Source organism: Helianthus annuus, chromosome 3 (assembly GCF_002127325.2).
Source record: "Helianthus annuus cultivar XRQ/B chromosome 3, HanXRQr2.0-SUNRISE, whole genome shotgun sequence".
Taxonomy (NCBI): domain Eukaryota; kingdom Viridiplantae; phylum Streptophyta; class Magnoliopsida; order Asterales; family Asteraceae; genus Helianthus; species Helianthus annuus.
In genome coordinates this window covers 117,647,612-117,671,454 of record NC_035435.2, presented here as the reverse complement: position 1 = coordinate 117,671,454, position 23,843 = coordinate 117,647,612, and the positions used below count along the sequence as shown (strand labels likewise).

General features: G+C 37.7%; 1 protein-coding gene across 1 annotated transcript; it reads right to left on the bottom strand.

The window, feature by feature from the left end:
* Positions 1–3,488: 3,488 nt before the first annotated feature.
* LOC110869659 lies at positions 3,489–21,987 on the bottom strand. The gene is made up of 4 exons (XM_022118897.1): positions 20,886–21,987; positions 20,338–20,669; positions 3,561–3,627; positions 3,489–3,493 (listed from the first exon to the last, which is right to left on the bottom strand). The coding sequence occupies exons 1-4, from the start codon at positions 21,985–21,987 to the stop codon at positions 3,489–3,491; spliced, it is 1,506 nt and encodes a 501-aa protein (XP_021974589.1).
* Positions 21,988–23,843: the final 1,856 nt, after the last annotated feature.

Sequence of the window (23,843 nt, the reverse complement as noted above, 5' to 3'; positions counted from 1 at the left end):
GCAAATAACCATTAAAGTACGAGAAAAGTGGTTGGTTTTACAATCTTTGTGTGACGTGATGACTCCGGCGATTGAAACAGCTATTAGGCAGACGTGTTTTGGTCCATATTTAGACAATAGATGTACCATATGTGATAGCCTTCTTTTATATGGCGTTGCACAACTACAAATATCGACTCCTTTTCCCCGTCTTGGTATTTCGTATAGATTACGAGGGGAGTTATTTACATTCACCCCTAAACAATTTTGTTTAATAACGGGGCTACATTTTGGGCACAGTTCTTGGTCACCTATAGACCATCCGAACTCATTTAAGAACAGATATTTTGAACCTGGATCAACTGTTAGTTTTGGGAGAATAATGACTTTATTCGAGAACATTAGGCAGCTTAACGAAGATGACGCCACGAGGATATGTCTCCTCATGCTAATCGGTCAAGGTTTTTTGGGTTGGCAAAAAACCAATGTTGTTGATAATATGCTTTTAGACCTTGTGGATAATTTAGAAGAATTCAGACAATATCCATGGGGTAATTATTTTTGGGAAAGTACTTATAGTGCCATATACAATTTGCACAATCGGCAAAAAGAAGACGCTAAAGGTTTTTCTTTGACTGGATTTGTCTGGCCCTTCAAGGTACCCGAGAATTATCTTATGGTGCCATATAGTTATTTCAAAAACCATATAAAATTTGAATAAATTCTTTTATGTAGATGTGGGTGTTGGAGATTTTTCCTCAATTTAAGCATTCAAGGGAATGGTTTCAAGGTGAGACGATTCCAAGATTTTTGGGATGGAAAGAAGGGAAAAAGTTTATGAGGGTGACTGTGGACGGATTGTTTCAACTAGTTGCAAAGGTAAAAATCTTTATCTTTAAATATAGATAATTCCGTATGTTATATTAATTTTTCAGTATAATGTGTGGGCTGTTTAGGCTGTTTATATTCCGTTAACAGGAAACCCAACAAAATTTAAATTTGAACTGTTTAGGCTGTTAAACTTATAAAATTTAAAATTTTACTGTTTTTAATTTTTAATTTTTTATTATTTTTAGTAGCTTTTCATATCCAAAGTAATAAAGTTTAAAAAATAAACAATTTTACTGTATATATTAATAAAGATTATACTAACGAGTGTGAAAGGTTGGGTTGGGTTGGGTAGTTGGAAGAGAGAGATTTTAATTTTCTAAATTAGTGGTTTTTTTTTGTTTTAACATTGCAGAAACGTGAATTTAGGCCGTCTTTGGTTATATTGCCCACTGAAAATGAGTTGCGAAGCGCGTGGTATTTGTCTAGTTCAGATTATTTAGGGTTATATTGCCCACTGAAAATGAGTTGCGAAGCGCGTGGTATTTGTCTAGTTCAGATTATTTAGACGATGAACGTCGGATGTATGCCAGTGCAATGTCGGGCGAGAATCCGGTTCAAATGGCCACCGAAATACCAATTTAAATGCCCACAGGGTTCACGGGTCCAATTCAACCCGAAATGCAGGCTGCCCCCGGTGTCGGCACACAAGAACATATAGCGTCTGTAATGAACACTTTGTTTGGTGACGATGGCGCGAACGAAGGTTATAATCTGGCACTGGAACGACAGGAGATTCCACAACAGAATTTTGGTCCCCCTCCGTGCTCGTTTCGATCAAATTACGAGAATGAGCTGATTTCACAATTTAAATCACTCTTGGACGAGAAGCTGCACGAGAACAACCAGAGACTGACCGATATGTTCATGTCAGAGTTCTCGCAAACATATAGCTATTCCTCAAAACAAAAAGCTGTCAGGACTCCGGCGACCGTACGAATGCCAAAAGAACAGGCACACACTCAGAGTGATAATGTAATGTGCTTTGTGAATAATTTTTTTATAACAACTATATCTACTAATAACTGTTAATTTAACCGTCATGCTTTCTTGTAGGCTGTTGTTGATTCATTTATCAACTACGATAATGTCGATAATGCCTACCACGTCTCTATGAGCCCGATGGAGAATGTAGATTTTGTAAGTTTTTCCATTAGTTATATATTTTAATTACTAGTCACATTTTTTTATTACCACTATAAATATATAAAAATTCAGTATGATTTAATTGTGTAAAAGAAAGTTAATAAAAATATATTTTAGAAAGTGAAATTAATACATATATACAATATTTGTAGAATGAGGATCCTGAAATAATCAAATTGAGACGATCCGAAAGGCTTGTAAAGCCCGCAACAGCTTTGTTATCCCCGTATGTGGCTTACATAATGTAACACCCTTAGTATTTGGACGGAATATAATTAATAATTATATTAGTTAAGGTACAAATCAGAGTCTATAAAAACTTTTTCTTCTTTTAAGGACCATACATACTTGTTTAATTACCAAAACCTTGTACAATAGTGCATAACAAGTTAAAAGTTAACCCTTGCTAGTAAACTAATCACTAGTTTAAGGGATTTAAAACATGATTTACAAAAGCATTTACAACATAATAAAGTTCTAGACATAATTATATTTAGTGCGGAAGCTTCAAAATGCGTGTTCGGTTCTTAATAACGTCTTGATCACCATCCGGAAGGGAACTCATCCATACCTAGGGTCAAATACTAAAAACATTAGTTTTGACATTAATTCATTACGTATAAATGGATTCTAACAACACAAAGTAATAAACAAAATATGATTTTTGTTCTGGGTTCCACCGTAACTTACTTACGGTGTCACCGTAAGTTACGGTGGACCTGGAATGTCCCTAGTTCTGCCGTAAAACAGGGGCTTCTCACCGTATCATTTTAATCTCCACCCTAAATTACGGTTCCACCGTAAGGAACCGTAATTTACGGTGGACTCTGCATTCTTGCCCTTTAATTATTTTCCAACTTTTAAAGATCATAACTTTTTACTCGCTTGTCCGTTTTAGCCGATTCTTTTTCCTATGAGTCCGTAATAAAATTACGGATTCAACCATGTAGATTTTACATCGCAGAAACCGAGATACCGACAATCAGTTCTCAATTTTCCTTGTCTCAGTTATCCAACCCATTAGTGAAAATGCATAGCACCTCCTCTCCATTCTTAAAAACTTTTAGACATAATTACCCAAATTCCCAGGCTCATATATTTGGTGTATTCGCACCATTCCATGGCTTTGCGTTCCCTTAGGACCAATTACTTGTTTCTTCGGAATTCAAGCATTCCGTTTCAAACGACACTTTCATAGAGCTTCTATTGTTTGACCCGATATCCCGGGTTCTTAGTTTTTTTAAAATTAATATAGCCAATTTAATAGCGTGGTACAATCCACCACTTAACGAAATACGAGACTTTCAAGTCTCTATTCTCATGATTTTTTTTATAAAAGCATCTTTTGACCCGTTTGGCTATTTAGTGAAGACTATCACTTTGTTGACATGCCAAACTAATTTCCAAGTCCTTATTTTGACCCGTTTAACGGTCGAGTGTACTTCGTCACTTTAACGACACATCAAACTTATCATTTACACTACAACATCAATTACATATCAAACCAAAGCATTTAAGCATAATTTAACGGGACTAAAGTCACGTACCTTTAAAGCACACCTTTTCCGCGGGTATCACTTCCGGTGTGTCCACTTGACGTTCCGGATTCCTTGCCTAAAGAGTTCAATTCATAACAAGATTAGAACTCTTTCATAAGGTTTAACGCATTAATTCATAACATATACAAATCTGCGTTTTTAGCAATCTTTAGCATTTTAACCCTCATTTAGGCGTTTTATCAAACACCTTGCGGGTCAGATTTCTACATGATCTAAACCAAGTTCATAACTTGAAATTATCACTCAAATTAACTTCAATTAGACAATATACACATATTTTAACATCAACAATTTCAGAGATTATCTCACAATTTCAGTTTTCACTAGAACAAGAGTCTTAATCCTAGTGTTTATCAAGTTCTACTAACTTACTAATCACCCACTATAGTGATTTTGATCCTTACAACTAACATGCAAGATTTTGACAAGAATTCATTGAGGGTTTGTCCCCAAACCTGGTATTACTCCAATTTTCACGTTTACTATCACTGATTCAAGCTAAACATTCAATTTCAATCATAAGCAAAGATTTGGATTAAATCAAAATGACCAAATTTGACATACCTTATGACCCCTTTGACGAGGTGATCACGATTTTATGCTTGGATTTCGATTTCTAACTGATTTAAGGCTTCAATTCGTGGTTTTTCTTGTAAACTAGGGTTTGGGTGAAGAACCCCTTTGTCGCCCCTGCTTGTTGATCGACCAGACACCTCTAGAATGGGGTGTTTGGTTTGTTTTTACTATTTTAGTAATTCAAGTTCTAGTTTTTACAAGATTGGCCCCTCCATTTATTTAACATAACATTTTTGTTGTTTTAACCCCATCGTAAGTTATTTTTAGACTTGTTAATTAACTAGGTTATAAATTCCTAGTTGATAAATTCTCATTTATTTAAACTTTATAATTCTAATATAAAGTTTTATATTTTCGGGGTGTTACAAGTCCACCCCCCTTAAAAAGGGTTTCGTTCCCGAAACCGAATTACGTACCAAATAATGAAGGGTAGAGCCGTTGCATTTCTTCTTCGGATTCCCACGTAGTATCCGCGCCCTTCTTATGTTCCCACTTAACCTTCACTTGGTTGATCTTTTTGTTTCTCAAACTCTTCACTTTACGATCTAGAATTGCAATTGGCTTCACAGCCTAGTTAAGACTGTTATCCACCTCGATATCATCATAGTGGATACGAGTAGTTTCGTCTGCTAAACATTTTCGAAGATGTGACACGTGGAATGTACTATGTATTCCACTCAACTCCTCAGGCAGCTCGAGACGGTATGCTACCTTACCAACCCGTTCCACGATTTCGAATGGCCCAATAAATCTTGGGCTCAATTTTCCTCTTTTTCTAAACCGAATTATCCCCTTCCACGGCGATACTTTCAACATTACCTTATCGCCCACTTGAAATTCTATTGGCCTCCTTCGTTTATCCGCATACGATTTTTGTCGATCCTGAGCTGCTTTTAAGTGAGTGCGGATCAAGTCGATTTTATGATTCGTAGCTCGGATTATATCAGTCTGAGCTAGCTCTCGCGGGCCAACTTCTCCCCAACAAACTGGGGTTCGGCACTTTCTACCATATAACATCTCGTATGGGGCCATTTTAATACTCGCGTGATAGCTGTTGTTATATGAGAATTCGACCAAGGGTAGATGGACATCCCAACTGCCCCCAAAGTCGATAATGCATGCACACAACATATCTTCCAACGTTTGTATTGTTCTCTCACTTTGCCCATCCATTTGGGGATGGTAAGCAGTGCTAATGAACAGTTTGGTTCCCATTTGCTCTTGGAAACCACGCCAAAAATCCGAAGTAAACCGAGTATCTCTGTCGGACACAATGGATATCAGTACCCCGTGACGCGCCACAATCTCATTGGTATACACTTCTGACATCTTCTTTGACGTATAAGTCTCACGAATCGGAATGAAATGTGCACTCTTTGTCAACCGATCCACAACTACCCATATTGCGTCAAAACCAAAGCTGGTTTTGGGCAGTTTGGTCAGCAGATCCATCGTAATTTGTTCCCACTTCCAAACTGGCATGTCTAATGGTTGCAACTTACCGTATGGTTTCTGATGCTCTGCTTTGACTTGTAAACAAGTCAAACACTTCTCCACATACTTCCCGATATCTCTTTTCATTCTGGGCCACCAATAATTTTGTTTTAGATCATTATACATCTTGGTCGCCCCCGGATGTATCGAATAATGAGATTTATGGGCCTCGTCAAGTAAGAGTGCTTTGACTCCACATGTATTTGGAACCCAAATCGAGTTTTCAATCCTTGGTTGCCGTCCTCCAAGTCTTTCAACTGCCCTACTATTCTTTCCTTTTTCACATTCTCTTCCTTTATTGCTTCGATTTGAGATTTCCGAATTTGGTCAAGCAATCCCGATGTCACAACTAGTTGCATCGATCGGACTCGAATAGGCGTATAATCTGTCTTTCGGCTCAACGCGTCCGCTACAACATTAGCCTTCTCGGGGTGGTAATGTATATCACAATCGAAGTCCTTGACAGTCTCTAACCACCGCCTCTGCCTCATATTTAATTCCTTCTGATCAAAGAAATACTTTAAGCTCTTGTGGTCGGTAAAGATAGTGCACTTTACCCCATACAAGTAATGCCTCCATATTTTCAAGGCGAACACCACGGCTGCTAACTCCAGGTCATGCGTAGGATATCTCTTTTCATGAGTCTTCAGCTGCCTCGAGGCATAGGCTATAACCTTGCCTCGTTGCATCAAAACGCAACCAAGCCCCGAGTGTGAGGCATCCGAGTAAACTACCATATCATCTGTTCCATCTGGTAATGACAATACCGGTGCTTGAGTCAGTTTTTCCTTAAGTGTTTGAAACGCCCTTTCCTGATCCTCGCCCCAAATAAACTTTTCTTTCTTGCGGGTTAATTTAGTTAATGGCATAGCAATTTTGGAGAAATCTTGTATGAATCTCCGGTAATAACCCGCAAGCCCCAAAAAGCTCCTGATTTCCGAAGGATTCTTCGGTGGTTTCCATTTCGCCACGGCTTCTATTTTCGACTGGTCTACTAACACCCCGTTGGCGTTAATGACGTGCCCGAGAAATTGTACCTCTCGTAACCAAAAGGCACATTTCGAGAACTTTGCATACAATTTTTCTTTCCCGAGTGTCTCCAATACTTCACGCAAATGTCTTGCATGTTCCGCTTCATCCTTTGAGTATATTAGAATGTCGTCAATAAATACTATCACCGACTTATCTAGCATAGACTTGCAAACCCTGTTCATGAGATCCATGAAGGCTGCGGGCGCATTTGTTAACCCAAAGGACATTACAAGGAATTCGTAGTGTCCGTACCGCGTACGGAAAGCCGTCTTCGGTATATCTTCCTCCCTAACTTGTAACACCTCGAAAATTTACGTCCAATAATGTATTGACACGTGTCATAGACTTTGCTTATGCAAAAACAAACTTTAGAGGGACTAAAGTTGACAAACGGTGAAAACTATGGAACGTAAGGGTCCAAAGTGTCAACAACGGATAAATAGACTCTATAATAACCCTACATAATGTTTATAACCTTAAACGGATGGATCATGGATCATACGAAGCGGAAATTGCACAAAAGTGAGGAATTACAAACTATAGGGGCTAAAAGTGTCAACATGTTGAATTTATACCTCTGAGTGAACTTTTGGCAGACCCGAAGCTTTGTAATGCTAAAATATACTCACTAGAATATGTGGTAAAAATTTCATGAAGTTTCGTTATCGTATGAGAAAGTTATGGCCAAAACCGTACTTGAGGGGTTAAAAGCGTCAACGTCGAATTTCATGGCTTTTCGGGTGAGCGCAAAGCTATCCGAGGACATTACCATGTTGGTAAATGTCCCAAGGTTCTTAAAAACCAGATTTGAGGGTTTACGAGTCAAGATTCATAGCCAAAACCTCGCGTGCAAAGACAGGGACCAAAGCTGCCATTTTTAATCAAAGTTTGGCAGCCCAGGTGCAGCTTTTTGCGATCAGCTGCTGTTGAGTCCAAATTCTGAGTGCTTGACAGCTGGTATCACCTCCATTTCCCCCCAATAAATGGACATGCAATATGGGACACTTGGTAGCCTCTCATAACCTCTAAAACTCCTTAAAATCTGATCAAAGGCATCACATTTTGAGTTCTTGTAATAGTAACAAGAACACTCACAACTTCAAGAATTCACAAGGCTTCTCCAGGGATAATCTGATCGTCAAGGCAGCCTCCTAGTGTTATCTAAGCTTCATTAGAACCTTTGTAAGCCTTCATATCATGCTCTAATCCGTTCTAGCATAGATTATTAGTTAAAAGTCAAACCGTTGTTCATATAGTTTGACTTTTCGATTAAACGAGTTTGGCTCTGTCATTTCTCAAATTGAAACCACTTATAAGTTGGTATTTATGTGGGAAACAAACCCTCAAAAGGGTATTCTCTGATTCCCACTCTAAGCATGCTATTTGTCGAGTCAAAGGTGTTCTTAAAAAGTCAACAGAAATCGTTTTTGCGAAATATAGCATAAATGGTAATGTGGATGACATGCAATCAGTTTGATCATCAAAAATAAATTATAATGAATATAAGAATGTGTTTTATCATAATCAACTCGACAATCTTTAGTATAAACACGAATCGGAACCGAAAGTCTTGCAAAACGACTTTTTCGTTGACTCTCGATTCGGATCCGTGCATGCATGTATGAGATCTGTATTAGAGCTTATTTTAGACCATTTTTATTTTAGTTTAACTCTCAGGAATTTTTACATCTTGAGTCTATGCTTAACCGATTCATATGCATGTTTCCGATTATGCTTAAAAGTTGACTATTTTGCCCTTTTTGATATAAAACGTGATTTTTGGAAAAGTGAAAGAGTAGAAATCTTTATTATTAATTTATAAACTTGCACCGAAAATTTGAGGTCAGTTGGTGGTCCATATTTTGAGTTATGGCCGATAGCGTAAAACTATATCTTTATGTTTAATAAACGGCGCATTTAGCGTATAACCTATTTAAGGCCACTTTTCGATATAAAACTTTTTACCCACTGATGTTATATAATATTCTGGGATTTTTGAAGATTTTTAATTAATTTTTGGCTGATCGGATCATACGTCGCTAAGTCGATTCGGTTAATGCCGGTTTTGACCGTTTAAGCCATAAAATGAGTTTTATACATCCTTTTGACTCCAAACCTTTTTCTACTGATTTTATTTGTTAAATAAATTATTTTGGGCATTCTGGAAATATAAAAATCTCAGCTTTCTTTTAAAAACCCGGAAACGGCTCTAAATCGCATTTTTAGCGTTTTTAGCGCATTGTAAGCGTTATACTCATATTAAACATATAAGACTCATACCTACTGATGTATTTAGCATATTTTCATATAATAACAGTAAGTATAAGATTTTGAACTCAGATTTCCAGTTTTGTCGTTTTTAGCCCTTGTGAAATTACTAAAATACCCCTACGGTGCATAGTTTGATTTTAAATGATAAGTTTTGTCTACGGGTCATACCCTACTGTTATAACATGACAAATTAAGTATATTTACTGTATAATTCAGACCCGTAACTCAGATTTCCAAATTGACTCTTTTATAATCTTTTAAATGACCAAAATGCCCTTATGAGGCGTAAATTGAGTTTAAATCCATTCGGGGCATAATAGAACATAACTTACTGATATTATATCATATTTAGAGCATATTATCTCAGGGAACTTGCATATGACTCTTTTGCCTACCCGTAACGCTCTTTTAGCGTTCGGTTCGGTTTATGTGACTAGTTTGCATAAATTGATCGAAACGGGTCAAACGTTATCATTTTTATCTCAAAATCCAGAATGTATTTAGTATACCCATATTATACAAGTATTCAAACCTGTCGGGTCTAAATCACATTCTATCCGGTCTTTCGCTTAATCGTGCGCTTGAACCGTATCGTCCTTAAAACTAACCGGTCTAAGCTAAAGCTTAAATAAAGACCCGTTAGGAATCTAATAGGTTATTATAAACCTTTGTTCCAGATTAGGAGGCCCAGTAAAAGCTATCTACACTTACCAATTGTGATTCATACTTGCTCAGGTAAATACATTTTGACTTATTTTCCCTATACGGGCTTGGGGTACGGTATATAGAATACCGCTTGATCGAGCGCACAAATCCTGCGCCTTGGGTGTACAGTCTTGAATAGTTTGTGTGACTCGTTTAAACAGTCTTGTCTTACTTTAGGCTTTGGGGGGTTATTGACCGTGTCCCGGATATCCTTGGCATTATCTTACGAGATGGCCACGACCAGAGCACGGGGTGTAGGCGTACACCCGTCGTGTATAACTCTTTAATGTGGTGTGTCATTTAATCTTTAGCCCGGACAGTAGATCCCGGGCCACCAAAAGTACGAGTACATGTAATTCGTTCACAAGTTTATATTGCATAATTATCCCAAGTTAATAAAAATGTTTTATGCCGTGTGCATTTAAATAAATTTTCAATCATTTTCAAAATGAGTCAGTTAATTTGTATTTACCAGTGTAAACTGACGTATTTTCCCAAAAGGTTAAGTGCAGGTACTATACGTACTAGGCTGGCTGTTTCCTAAAGAGCGTCCACAATAGTCTCGCAAGCTCGGACGACAATAAACTGTTGAACAATTATCTTGTTTTATTTGATCCGCCTGTGGATCCGTTTCAACTACTTGTGATATTTATTATTACATTTTATTTAAAGTTGAAATGAATCTATTTCTGCTTCCGCTGTGCATTATTATGTTGTGTTGTTTGTCTATGACGATGCCAACTACGTCACTGTACCCCACACCGGGCCCACCGGTGACACGTGGAGGTCGGGGTGTGACAGGTTGGTATCAGAGCCAACGCTGAGTGAATTAAACACTATCCTAATGTGATTAATCTCAGTGACACAATTGCACATACTTGAGTCTAGACTTAACATAGGAATATTCCCGATTCTAATCTGGAATTTATTGCTTCCAATTATTTTATATATTGGATACGTCGCCAAGCGAAGGAGCCGTAATAGGAGTTCTCCACACCCGGAGCCCCGAGATGCTGAGCTTCGTACCACGGCTAAAATGAAATGAACATCCAAGGAGAAAGCATTCAGAAATAAAATAACGAGGAAGAGACTCCTTTTACTGAAGATCGTTTCCTTAGAAATCTTTATAACGGTATTTATCTTTTGGTCCCTTTGAGGACAACATTATTTCCTTTAAGTTCCTTTTAGGACAATTCAGTATTTTTAAAATCATTGGAATACTTTATCAAAATTTCATTTATTCAATATATAAGAATATAATATATGAAATAAATTAAAGTAACATTCCTTTTTGCAAGATCTACCATTATTATAAGATGGCAAAATCTAAAAAAGGACAAGACCTAGCTCAGGTGTCATTTAAGACAGAGCCAAGATGGTATCTCCATAATTAGATTCAGATCCATAATTAACGTCTCAACTTAAGATTGATCTGCGTTATGTTAAAAAGAGAATCTTAGGGGTGAAACCTAGCCACGTGTCGTCGCAGACATGGCCAAGATGGTAGAACCTGTCAAAAAGATTCCAAATTTATGTTAACATCTGAAAGCGTGATAACATGCTGGGCAAATTGTGATGCAGTATAAATCACACAGGCCATATTTGAAAATTGGGATTTATTTAAAATTCCCTGCAAGTAAAATAGCCATCCATTAAGGATGAAGTGCCTACGGGTAATAAATTTGAAAATTGGGATTTATTTAAAATTCCCTGCAAGTAAAATAGCCATCCATTAAGGATGAAGTGCCTACGGGTAATAAATTTGAAAATTGGGATTTATTTAAAATTCCCTGCAAGTAAAATAGCCATCCATTAAGGATGAAGTGCCTACGGGTAATAAATTTGAAAATTGGGATTTATTTAAAATTCCCTGCAAGTAAAATAGCCATCCATTATGGATGAAGTGCCTACGGGTAATAAATTTGAAAATTTGGAATTTATTTAAAATTCCCTGCAAGTAAAATAGCCATCCATTATGGATGAAGTGCCTACGGGTAATAAATTTGAAAATTTGGAATTTATTTAAAATTCCCTGCAAGTAAAATAGCCATCCATTATGGATGAAGTGCCTACGGGTAATAAATTTGAAAATTTGGAATTTATTTAAAATTCCCTGTAAGTAAAATAGCCATCCCTTAAGGATGAAATGCCTGCGGGTAATAAATAACGTCCTCTGGGACTAAGAGACAGTAGAAGTCTGCAACTCACTGTCAAGAAGGGTAATGAACTGTAACTCAGACCCAAATACCTCGATTCTGTGGAAATCCTGGTTATAAATTAAACTTGTCTGCGCGACTAGGCCATTTGTGCCAGTATTAACTTTTAAATTAGGATTAGGATAAAAATCCTGAATAAAATAAATATCTTTCCTTCTCTGCCGGTATACAGTTTAAAAAGAATCTTAAGGGTAAGACCCAGCCTTCACGGCCAAGATGGTGAAACCTACTCAAGGGATTCAGATCCTTGTTAACACCTAAGAACGTGTTAGCACTCTTGACAAATGTGATTCGAAAAATCACAACAGTCATCCTTATATTGGACTCTTCCAATTCCTTTATCTAGCCTAGTGATGTAGAAATCATGGCTTATATCATCCTACGAGACAATCATATTATAAACATCCGTTAGTGATGAAATGCTTGTAAGTTAAACTTGTTATCTGAAAGACAACGACAGTGATGGCCTTTGACCTCCTGTCTAAAATATTGGACTAGGTCCAAACATAATAGTCTATAAGATCAATGCGATCATGACTAATAATATGATGATCATGTTATTTAACATCTCTTAGTGATATTGTGCCTACGGGATATAATATAATGTCCAATAGTGACAAGACAATTATAATTTTTATAATTCTTTGCCCAAGGGGGTGAGCTATGCTCAAATTCCACAGTCTATATGATCAGTGTGATCATGACTAATATCATCTGATACGATGATCCTATTATTTTATAGAATATTTAAGGTACAATCTTGGGCCTTCCTATCTTCATAAGGAGCTTTCGAGAAGTACTTCCCGATTCAAGGGTTATGATTGTATGCATCTTGACAGTGAATTAGATAACGAAGCTAGAGTAATACAATAAACACATGGTGGATACGCTGCTGGTACTTCCTATATATAAGTGTGTTTATTGTACTACCCTTCGTGGTGTTATCCTGAATCACCGATAAGATCTATATCACCCACGGGTTATATGTTATATTGTCCATTAGAGACATTGTCAGATATGACCATTGTGGTACATCGTCGAAGGTAATGGGCAATGCCCAAGCCTTAAAGTCTATGAGATCGATAAGATCATGACTGATATACTCAATGATGATAATTATATATACATATATGTATATATGTAAGCATCCATTAATGATGTCCTAGGATTTGCCTATGTGCCAAAATAAAAATAAATCGTCTTTCAAGACGATGACAAGGGTAGCCTATGACTCCCTGTCCAATGGTGAAGAACTAGATTCAAATCTTAAAACCCCTAATCTAATAAGATTGCGGATTATAAATTAATGTCCTCTATGACAGGCATTTGTTACCATATTTTATAACGTCGTATGCAACAAGGCCTTCGTGCCATATGATTATTTATGTCCTCCCTGGCGGACTAATGTTTCATACTTTAGAAAGCCATTATAGCAAGCCTTCGAGTTATCTAAAATCATCGATATGCCAAAGACAGCTGGGACATTATGATCCCCTGTTAAAAAGGGTAGCGGACTCGGTCAAAACCCTAAAGGCCATTAATGATCCTTTTGTGTCTTAGGCCGGATATGATTGATGTGCACTCAGATAACACTCCTTAGGAATGCTTATATGGTTTAATAATACCATGATTAATGTATGATAAGTCATCAGAGCAATGACTAGCTGTTGAAATGCACGCAATAAATTGTCACATTTGGTATATAATACCAAAAGATTCGAGTAGGGAAAACTCGTATAAGACAAACAACAGTCGCAATGCTAGAAATGCGACAAATGTTATCGGTGCATCAAGAGTAAACCTCAATATCAAGGGAGTTAATCTCCAAATCGGTAATTAACGCGGCCATTGGAAAGGCTGGGAGAAGAGCCATGAAAAGGATCGAGGAACTGAATGCTGTTTGCTGTTTGCTCTAAAACACATGTCGCTGCTCATGAGAAGAACTTTATTCGCGCTTCAAATGCGAAGAATGAACTCAGCAAAACCATAAATGGCAAGGAGCCCATTCTTTTGGATGTACTTAAAAGTACTTCGTCTCGGGGAAGTCCAGAGACTTCAATGAGTAAAAAGGGGCCATCGATTGCAGGAAATTAATTGATGAAGTAGAAACCATTAGGTGCATCAGTGGTTAAGTTGAAAAGAACACTGTAATGTATGCATCACAGCCGTTCGATGGTAATACCCTTAATTAATAAGGACATTAATGAAGTCCACAAGAAAGATTCTCTTATACACTATGGGATGGGCCAAGTGTTAAGGACCTTATTAGAGATATCTATTATTCGCATCGAAATGGAAAAAGATGGAATGAGAATTTTCTGACTCTCACCACAAAAGTTTAGACTGTCGACAGTAGGTCGCGGATCGTAATTCATTGGCTGAGATAGTACCCTATTCCAATTACCCAAAGCCTAAGCTTAATGCAATAGTTATTTGTGGTTAGCACCGGCGATAAGAGGGCACATTAAGGTTCAAAGCCTGCTTGTCATAAATGCATTATGGATCTACCTCAGCTACTCGCGTTATATGGATCTAGAAATAACCAGTCAAAGCTAAGACTGCCCCGAAAATTGTTAAAGATTCTACAGCTGAGTTTGAAAGGATTAAGAATAGAGGCGTTTTAACCCTCCCGATAAATGATTAGAGGCAGTTCGCATTAATAATGATATTAGATAAATCCCCTATTGTGATTTTTAGTACTGAGAATTTCGTTTGGGTTCAGGTACTGATAAGTTTCTCATAAAACCATAAGCTTAGCAAACTTTTAGAAAATATCCCGTAAGAACCCCAGATATTAAGTGTAAGGTAAAACTTACAAGCAAGATCGTAAGAACCATTCCTTCTGTTCCCATCAGAAACCTTCAGCCATAAAATTTTTGAAGTACCTTCTCTTTAAAGGAGGTGCATCGGCATACACAGTTGATATCTCCTTGATCTCAATCGATTACGAATACCAGATGGTATGATAAAAGCGCCATATGGGGATTTGTGTATCTTAACATGTTCCATAGATTGCTTCCATGCCTGATCAGTATGGAGGTTTAATGCATGGGACCACGAAGATATCCCGATGGTCATATGGTACTAAAGTCAACTAATGGTATTCAAGGATGATATCCAGAATGGAATTTGCCAAAGTAAATGTTCCAGATTAAGGAATTCCTGGACTTGTGACATAAATGTGTCAGTTATCTGACACAGAAAATGATGGATGAACTGGAGCCTGAGATTTGGAAAATCTCTGTAATCTCCTTGTATCTTGATTACCTTCTTCTAAGATTACCTTGTTTACCTCCTGAGAGGCAAGTAGAATTAAGATTTCTATATCCCATTTAGGGTTGTATCTTTATGAATCCCCAAGTCGGCTAGTACCATCATTGGATAATTCGAAACCCAATTAAGTAAGTTTTAAAATAAAGGATTCATATAGCCTAACTCGATATCCTGAAGAAATCGGTATCGTTAATTAAGAAAGACGGTTCATTTTGCTTATGCATGAAATACCGCAACCCAAAATAGGCAACAATTAAGAATTTCCATCAGCTGCCCAGGATCGTCGATTGTTCGACTAACTGTGAGAATTAACTACCCCTTAAGATTAGTTTTAAGTAATGGTTGGAATAACCATTTCTCATTTAAGATAAGCTTTTCTATAATAGTTGATGTATAAGTATCAAGGCTGCTCCTTTGGGGACCTTGCTTAGATGGAATGTTGATTATCTATTGTTAAAATAGAAGATTGGTAAGTCCAATCATCCGGTCTGATAGTTGCCTTGGAAACAACGAATAAGATCAGGCAAATCCATGATCATCTGTAAGATTGCCGGTTTTGGCAGAAAAATCAAAGAGTTATGAAAATAGCAACCCTCCTAAGTCCTTGATAAGGAATAAGGTTCAACAAAGACATCACTCTGGAAGGGTGTGCCAAATTAATAAGTATCAGGCTAGTTAAGCGCTGATTATATATAAAAATCATTCGAAGGAATCGAATGTATCAGAGATCATATAACTCATAAGCTAAAAGCCTATTTAAGGAGCTTGGTGGAGCTCGCGATGTATTACACCCTAAGGATTAAGGGATATATTTAGCCAATAAGTCAAGAGGCACTATCACATAACGGTTGAAAGACTTGTGAGATAATGATAAACCCGTATCGAATGCGGATCCAAGGCGCAAAGATTTTCACGTCAAAGTAGGTGGAAAAGTGTCACTTAAGGTATCGCCCTGGAAAGGGGCGATGCGATTTGGTAAGAAAGGCAAGCTAAGCCCGAGATACAAAGGACTTTTCGAGATTGTCGAACGTGTCGGGTCAGTCGCTTATAAGTTGAACTTGCCTGAAGAACTTAGCGCTATTCATAATGTGTTCCACATCTGTAATTTGAAGAAGTGTTTCGCGGACGAATCACTGGTTATACCGCATACAGATATACACATAGATGAGAGTTTGAAGTTCGTGGAAAAACCATTGTCGATTGAGGATCGACAGGTGAAGAAGCTTCAAAGGAAGCATGTGCCTATTGTTAAAGTTAAATGGGATGCCCGTAGAGGTCCCGAATATACGTGGGAAGTGGAATCCACGATGAAAGAAAAATATCCCCATTTGTTTCAGTAAATCTCGAGGTCGAGATTTCTTTTAAGGGGGTGAGGATGTAACACCTCGAAAATTTACGTCCAATAATGTATTGACACGTGTCATAGACTTTGCATATGCAAAAACAAACTTTAGAGGGACTAAAGTTGACAAACGGTGAAAACTATGGAACGTAAGGGTCCAAAGTGTCAACAATGGATAAATAGACTCTATAATAACCCTACATAATGTTTATAACCTTAAACGGATGGATCATGGATCATACGAAGCGGAAATTGCACAAAAGTGAGGAATTACAAACTATAGGGGCTAAAAGTGTCAACATGTTGAATTTATACCTCTGAGTGAACTTTTGGCAGACCCGAAGCTTTGTAATGCTAAAATATACTCACTAGAATATGTGGTAAAAATTTCATGAAGTTTCGTTATCGTATGAGAAAGTTATGGCCAAAACCGTACTTGAGGGGTTAAAAGCGTCAACGTCGAATTTCATGGCTTTTCGGGTGAGCGCAAAGCTATCCGAGGACATTACCATGTTGGTAAATGTCCCAAGGTTCTTAAAAACCAGATTTGAGGGTTTACAAGTCAAGATTCATAGCCAAAACCTCGCGTGCAAAGACAGGGACCAAAGCTGCCATTTTTAATCAAAGTTTGGCAGCCCAGGTGCAGCTTTTTGCGATCAGCTGCTGTTGAGTCCAAAGTCTGAGTGCTTGACAGCTGGTATCACCTCCATTTCCCCCCAATAGATGGACATGCAATATGGGACACTTGGTAGCCTCTCATAACCTCTAAAACTCCTTAAAATCTGATCAAAGGCATCACATTTTGAGTTCTTGTAATAGTAACAAGAACACTCACAACTTCAAGAATTCACAAGGCTTCTCCAGGGATAATCTGATCGTCAAGGCAGCCTCCTAGTGTTATCTAAGCTTCATTAGAACCTTTGTAAGCCTTCATATCATGCTCTAATCCGTTCTAGCATAGATTATTAGTTAAAAGTCAAACCGTTGTTCATATAGTTTGACTTTTCGATTAAACGAGTTTGGCTCTGTCATTTCTCAAATTGAAACCACTTATAAGTTGGTATTTATGTGGGAAACAAACCCTCAAAAGGGTATTCTCTGATTCCCACTCTAAGCATGCTATTTGTCGAGTCAAAGGTGTTCTTAAAAAGTCAACAGAAATCGTTTTTGCGAAATATAGCATAAATGGTAATGTGGATGACATGCAATCAGTTTGATCATCAAAAATAAATTATAATGAATATAAGAATGTGTTTTATCATAATCAACTCGACAATCTTTAGTATAAACACGAATCGGAACCGAAAGTCTTGCAAAACGACTTTTTCGTTGACTCTCGATTCGGATCCGTGCATGCATGTATGAGATCTGTATTAGAGCTTATTTTAGACCATTTTTATTTTAGTTTAACTCTCTGGAATTTTTACATCTTGAGTCTATGCTTAACCGATTCATATGCATGTTTCCGATTATGCTTAAAAGTTGACTATTTTGCCTTTTTTGATATAAAACGTGATTTTTGGAAAAGTGAAAGAGTAGAAATCTTTATTATTAATTTATAAACTTGCACCGAAAATTTGAGGTCAGTTGGTGGTCCATATTTTGAGTTATGGCCGATAGCGTAAAACTATATCTTTATGTTTAATAAACGGCGCATTTAGCGTATAACCTATTTAAGGCCACTTTTCGATATAAAACTTTTTACCCACTGATGTTATATAATATTCTAGGATTTTTAAAGATTTTTAATTAATTTTTGGCTGATCGGATCATACGTCGCTAAGTCGATTCGGTTAATGCCGGTTTTGACCGTTTAAGCCATAAAATGAGTTTTATACATCCTTTTGACCCCAAACCTTTTTCTACTGATTTTATTTGTTAAATAAATTATTTTGGGCATTCTGGAAATATAAAAATCTCAGCTTTCTTTTAAAAACCCGGAAACGGCTCTAAATCGCATTTTTAGCGTTTTTAGCGCATTGTAAGCGTTATACTCATATTAAACATATAAGACTCATACCTACTGATGTATTTAGCATATTTTCATATAATAACAGTAAGTATAAGATTTTGAACTCAGATTTCCAGTTTTGTCGTTTTTAGCCCTTGTGAAATTACTAAAATACCCCTACGGTGCATAGTTTGATTTTAAATGATAAGTTTTGTCTACGGGTCATACCCTACTGTTATAACATGACAAATTAAGTATATTTACTGTATAATTCAGACCCGTAACTCAGATTTCCAAATTGACTCTTTGATAATCTTTTAAATGACCAAAATGCCCTTATGAGGCGTAAATTGAGTTTAAATCCATTCGGGGCATAATAGAACATAACTTACTGATATTATATCATATTTAGAGCATATTATCTCAGGGAACTTGCATATGACTCTTTTGCCTACCCGTAACGCTCTTTTAGCGTTCGGTTCGGTTTATGTGACTAGTTTGCATAAATTGACCGAAACGGGTCAAACGTTATCATTTTTATCTCAAAATCCAGAATGTATTTAGTATACCCATATTATACAAGTATTCAAACCTGTCGGGTCTAAATCACATTCTATCCGGTCTTTCGCTTAATCGTGCGCTTGAACCGTATCGTCCTTAAAACTAACCGGTCTAAGCTAAAGCTTAAATAAAGACCCGTTAGGAATCTAATAGGTTATTATAAACCTTTGTTCCAGATTAGGAGGCCCAGTAAAAGCTATCTACACTTACCAATTGTGATTCATACTTGCTCAGGTAAATACATTTTGACTTATTTTCCCTATACGGGCTTGGGGTACGGTATATAGAATACCGCTTGATCGAGCACACAAATCCTGCGCCTTGGGTGTACAGTCTTGAATAGTTTGTGCGACTCGTTTAAACAGTCTTGTCTTACTTTAGGCTTTGGGGGGTTATTGACCGTGTCCCGGATATCCTTGGCATTATCTTACGAGATGGCCACGACCAGAGCACGGGGTGTAGGCGTACACCCGTCGTGTATAACTCTTTAATGTGGTGTGTCATTTAATCTTTAGCCCGGACAGTAGATCCCGGGCCACCAAAAGTACGAGTACATGTAATTCGTTCACAAGTTTATATTGCATAATTATCCCAAGTTAATAAAAATGTTTTATGCCGTGTGCATTTAAATAAATTTTCAATCATTTTCAAAATGAGTCAGTTAATTTGTATTTACCAGTGTAAACTGACGTATTTTCCCAAAAGGTTAAGTGCAGGTACTATACGTACTAGGCTGGCTGTTTCCTAAAGAGCGTCCACAATAGTCTCGCAAGCTCGGACGACAATAAACTGTTGAACAATTATCTTGTTTTATTTGATCCGCCTGTGGATCCGTTTCAACAACTTGTGATATTTATTATTACATTTTATTTAAAGTTGAAATGAATCTATTTCTGCTTCCGCTGTGCATTATTATGTTGTGTTGTTTGTCTATGACGATGCCAACTACGTCACTGTACCCCACACCGGGCCCACCGGTGACACGTGGAGGTCGGGGTGTGACATAACTCTCAACTGATGATACCCCGATCTAAGGTCGATCTTGGAGAACCAACTTGCGCCTTGCAATTGGTCAAATAAGTCGTCAATCCTTGGGAGTGGATATCGATTTTTCACCGTGAGTTTGTTCAACTCCCGGTAATCGATACACATACGCATACTTCCATCCTTTTTCTTCACAAACAGCACCGGTGCGCTCCACAGAGACACACTTGGGCGAATAAACCCTTTGTCGAGGAGATCTTGAATTTGAGACATTAATTCTTGCAACTCTGAGGGTGCGAGCCGGTACGGCACCTTGGCCACGGGTTTCGCGCCCGGAATCAATTCGATTCCGAACTCTACCTCCCGTTCTGGCGGTATTCCCGGTAGGTCTTCCGGAAACACGTCGGCATATTCACGTACCACCGGTACGTCTTCAATCCTTAGTGATCCCTTGTCTGGTTTGTTTGCGTATATCATGAATGCCCTACAACCGTGCCTCATGAGCTTATAAGCTTTTATCATCGAGCACATACCAGGTTTACCCTCTTTCTCACCACGTATGATAACCAATTTCCCACTTGGAGATGTTAATCTTATCTCCTTGCGGAAACACATGACTTTCGCATGATGTCGGGATAGCCAATCCATTCCGACCACTACTTGGAATTCTCCCATGGACATAGGAATTAAATCTATTGGATATTCCTCATCATCTATACTTATCTTGCAATCTCGACATATATCACACACAAGGAAATTTTTGTTATCACCTATTTTTACCTCTAATGGCATAGGTAATTTTGTTAGTACAAAGGAAGGATGTCGAATAAGTCCATGTGAAATAAAGGACTTATTCGCACCCGTATCAAATAACACATGTGCAGGAATTGAGTTTATGGCAAATATACCTGAGACCACATCGGGCTCCGTTTTTGCCTCCACTGCTGTTAACTGGAAGGATCTTGCTTTTGCTTTTGGTGCCTCTGTGTGCGTACTTTTATCGTCCTTCTTTCCGACCAACTCCGGGCACTCAGATTTCTTATGACCCGGCTGATAACATTTGTAGCACAACGACACTTTCCCCAGGCACAACGCAGCCGTGTGCCCTGCCTTCCCACAACTAGGACACGGCTTATCCTTAAATCGACACTCACCCTTGTGTTCCTTCCCGCACACTTTACAACTTGGCGTACTGCTCTTTCCTTCTTGTTTCTTTGATGAATCGGTCACGCGTGCCCTTTTCGTAGGGCTTGGGTTAACCTCTTGTGCCCTTCTTTCACCCCTTTCAATTTGATTCGTTAACTCTATTTCTCTTTCTCGAGCGGCGTTGATGATTTCGGTGAGGGTTTCGTATTTTGAGGGAGTCATGAACTCCCGATACTCCGCACTTAGCATATTATAATAGTAATACACCTTTTGCTCTTCGGTTGTCACCAATTCATCACAAAACCTTAGTTTATCGAGAAAGGTTCCCGTGATCTGTCTAAGCTGGATAAATTCTTCTTTGATCCGATTGATAACTGCTTTGGGACTGTGATGTTTAAGAAATGGTACCTTAAACTTGTCCCATGTCGTCGCCTTCGCCTCCTTGCTACCAATTTCCTTTTTCTTGTTATCCCACCAGTCTTTTGCTTGACCTCTCAGCTGACCGGTGCCATAAGCTACGAAGTCACTTGCATCACAGTGGGTTCTCTCGAACACCCCTTCAATATCACTCAACCATCTTTGGCACACTATCGGATCCACTTCTCCGTGGTAGAGTGGCGGTTTACATGCCATAAATTCCTTGTACGAGCAACCCTTACGCTCTCCCAACTTCTCCTTAGCTAAATTGGCATTATCCTCCAATTTCTTAATTCTTTCATCCACCACTGATAACACCGTGTTTGGGATTTTATCGATGAAACCCGACAAACTGTTCTCGATTGCTTTTCCTACCTCTTCAGCAATCACTTCTCTCATTTGCTCGGTGACTCTTGGCACCGCTTCGTCATTTCCCTTATCCGTCATCTTTAAAACTGAAATGTTTACATTTAAACGTTAAACATTTCATTTATAACATTGCTTCCTTTTGTTTCAGTTTAGTCAAGTTCTCAACTTGCTTTAACCGTTCAAATTTGGTGCACTTCCCGGGTTTGAGTGTGTTAGCACACTCTTCCCATGCACTTCAGTTTCTTTCTCATTCTTACATAAGACATAATTTGTTATCATAATAAGTTAATTCTTACCGGATGCTTGATCAAGCTTGAACCGAACACACTTGTTAACAACCTTGAGCTCTGATTACCAACTTGTAACACCCTTAGTATTTGGACGGAATATAATTAATAATTATATTAGTTAAGGTACAAATCAGAGTCTATAAAAACTTTTTCTTCTTTTAAGGACCATACATACTTGTTTAATTACCAAAACCTTGTACAATAGTGCATAACAAGTTAAAAGTTAACCCTTGCTAGTAAACTAATCACTAGTTTAAGGGATTTAAAACATGATTTACAAAAGCATTTACAACATAATAAAGTTCTAGACATAATTATATTTAGTGCGGAAGCTTCAAAATGCGTGTTCGGTTCTTAATAACGTCTTGATCACCATCCGGAAGGGAACTCATCCATACCTAGGGTCAAATACTAAAAACATTAGTTTTGACATTAATTCATTACGTATAAATAGATTCTAACAACACAAAGTAATAAACAAAATATGATTTTTGTTCTGGGTTCCACCGTAACTTACTTACGGTGTCACCGTAAGTTACGGTGGACCTGGAATGTCCCTAGTTCTGCCGTAAAACAGGGGCTTCTCACCGTATCATTTTAATCTCCACCCTAAATTACGGTTCCACCGTAATTTACGGTGGACTCTGCATTCTTGCCCTTTAATTATTTTCCAACTTTTAAAGATCATAACTTTTTACTCGCTTGTCCGTTTTAGCCGATTCTTTTTCCTATGAGTCCGTAATAAAATTACGGATTCAACCATGTAAATTTTACATCACAGAAACCGAGATACCGACAATCGGTTCTCAAATTTCCTTGTCTCAATTATCCAACCCATTAGTGAAAATGCATAGCACCTCCTCTCCATTCTTAAAAACTTTTAGACATAATTACCCAAATTCCTGGGCTCATATATTTGGTGTATTCGCGCCATTCCATGGCTTTGCGTTCCCTTAGGACCAATTACTTGTTTCTTCGGAATTCAAGCATTCCGTTTCAAACGACACTTTCATAGAGCTTCTATTGTTTGACCCAATATCCCGGGTTCTTAGTTTTTTTAAAATTAATATAGCCAATTTAATAGCGTGGTACAATCCACCACTTAACGAAATACGAGACTTTCAAGTCTCTATTCTCATGATTTTTTTTTATAAAAGCATCTTTTGACCCGTTTGGCTATTTAGTGAAGACTATCACTTTGTTGACATGCCAAACTAATTTCCAAGTCCTTATTTTGACCCGTTTAATGGTCGAGTGTACTTCGTCACTTTAACGACTCATCAAACGCATCCTTTACACTACAACATCAATTACATATCAAACCAAAGCATTTAAGCATAATTTAACGGGACTAAAGTCACGTACTTTTAAAGCACACCTTTTCCGCGGGTATCACTTCCGGCGTGTCCACTTGACGTTCCGGATTCCTTGCCTAAAGAGTTCAATTCATAACAAGATTAGAACTCTTTCATAAGCTTTAACGCATTAATTCATAACATATACAAATCTGCGTTTTTAGCAATCTTTAACATTTTAACCCTCATTTAGGTGTTTTATCAAACACCTTGCGGATCAGATTTCTACATTATCTAAACCAAGTTCATAACTTGAAATTATCACTCAAATTAACTTCAATTAGACAAA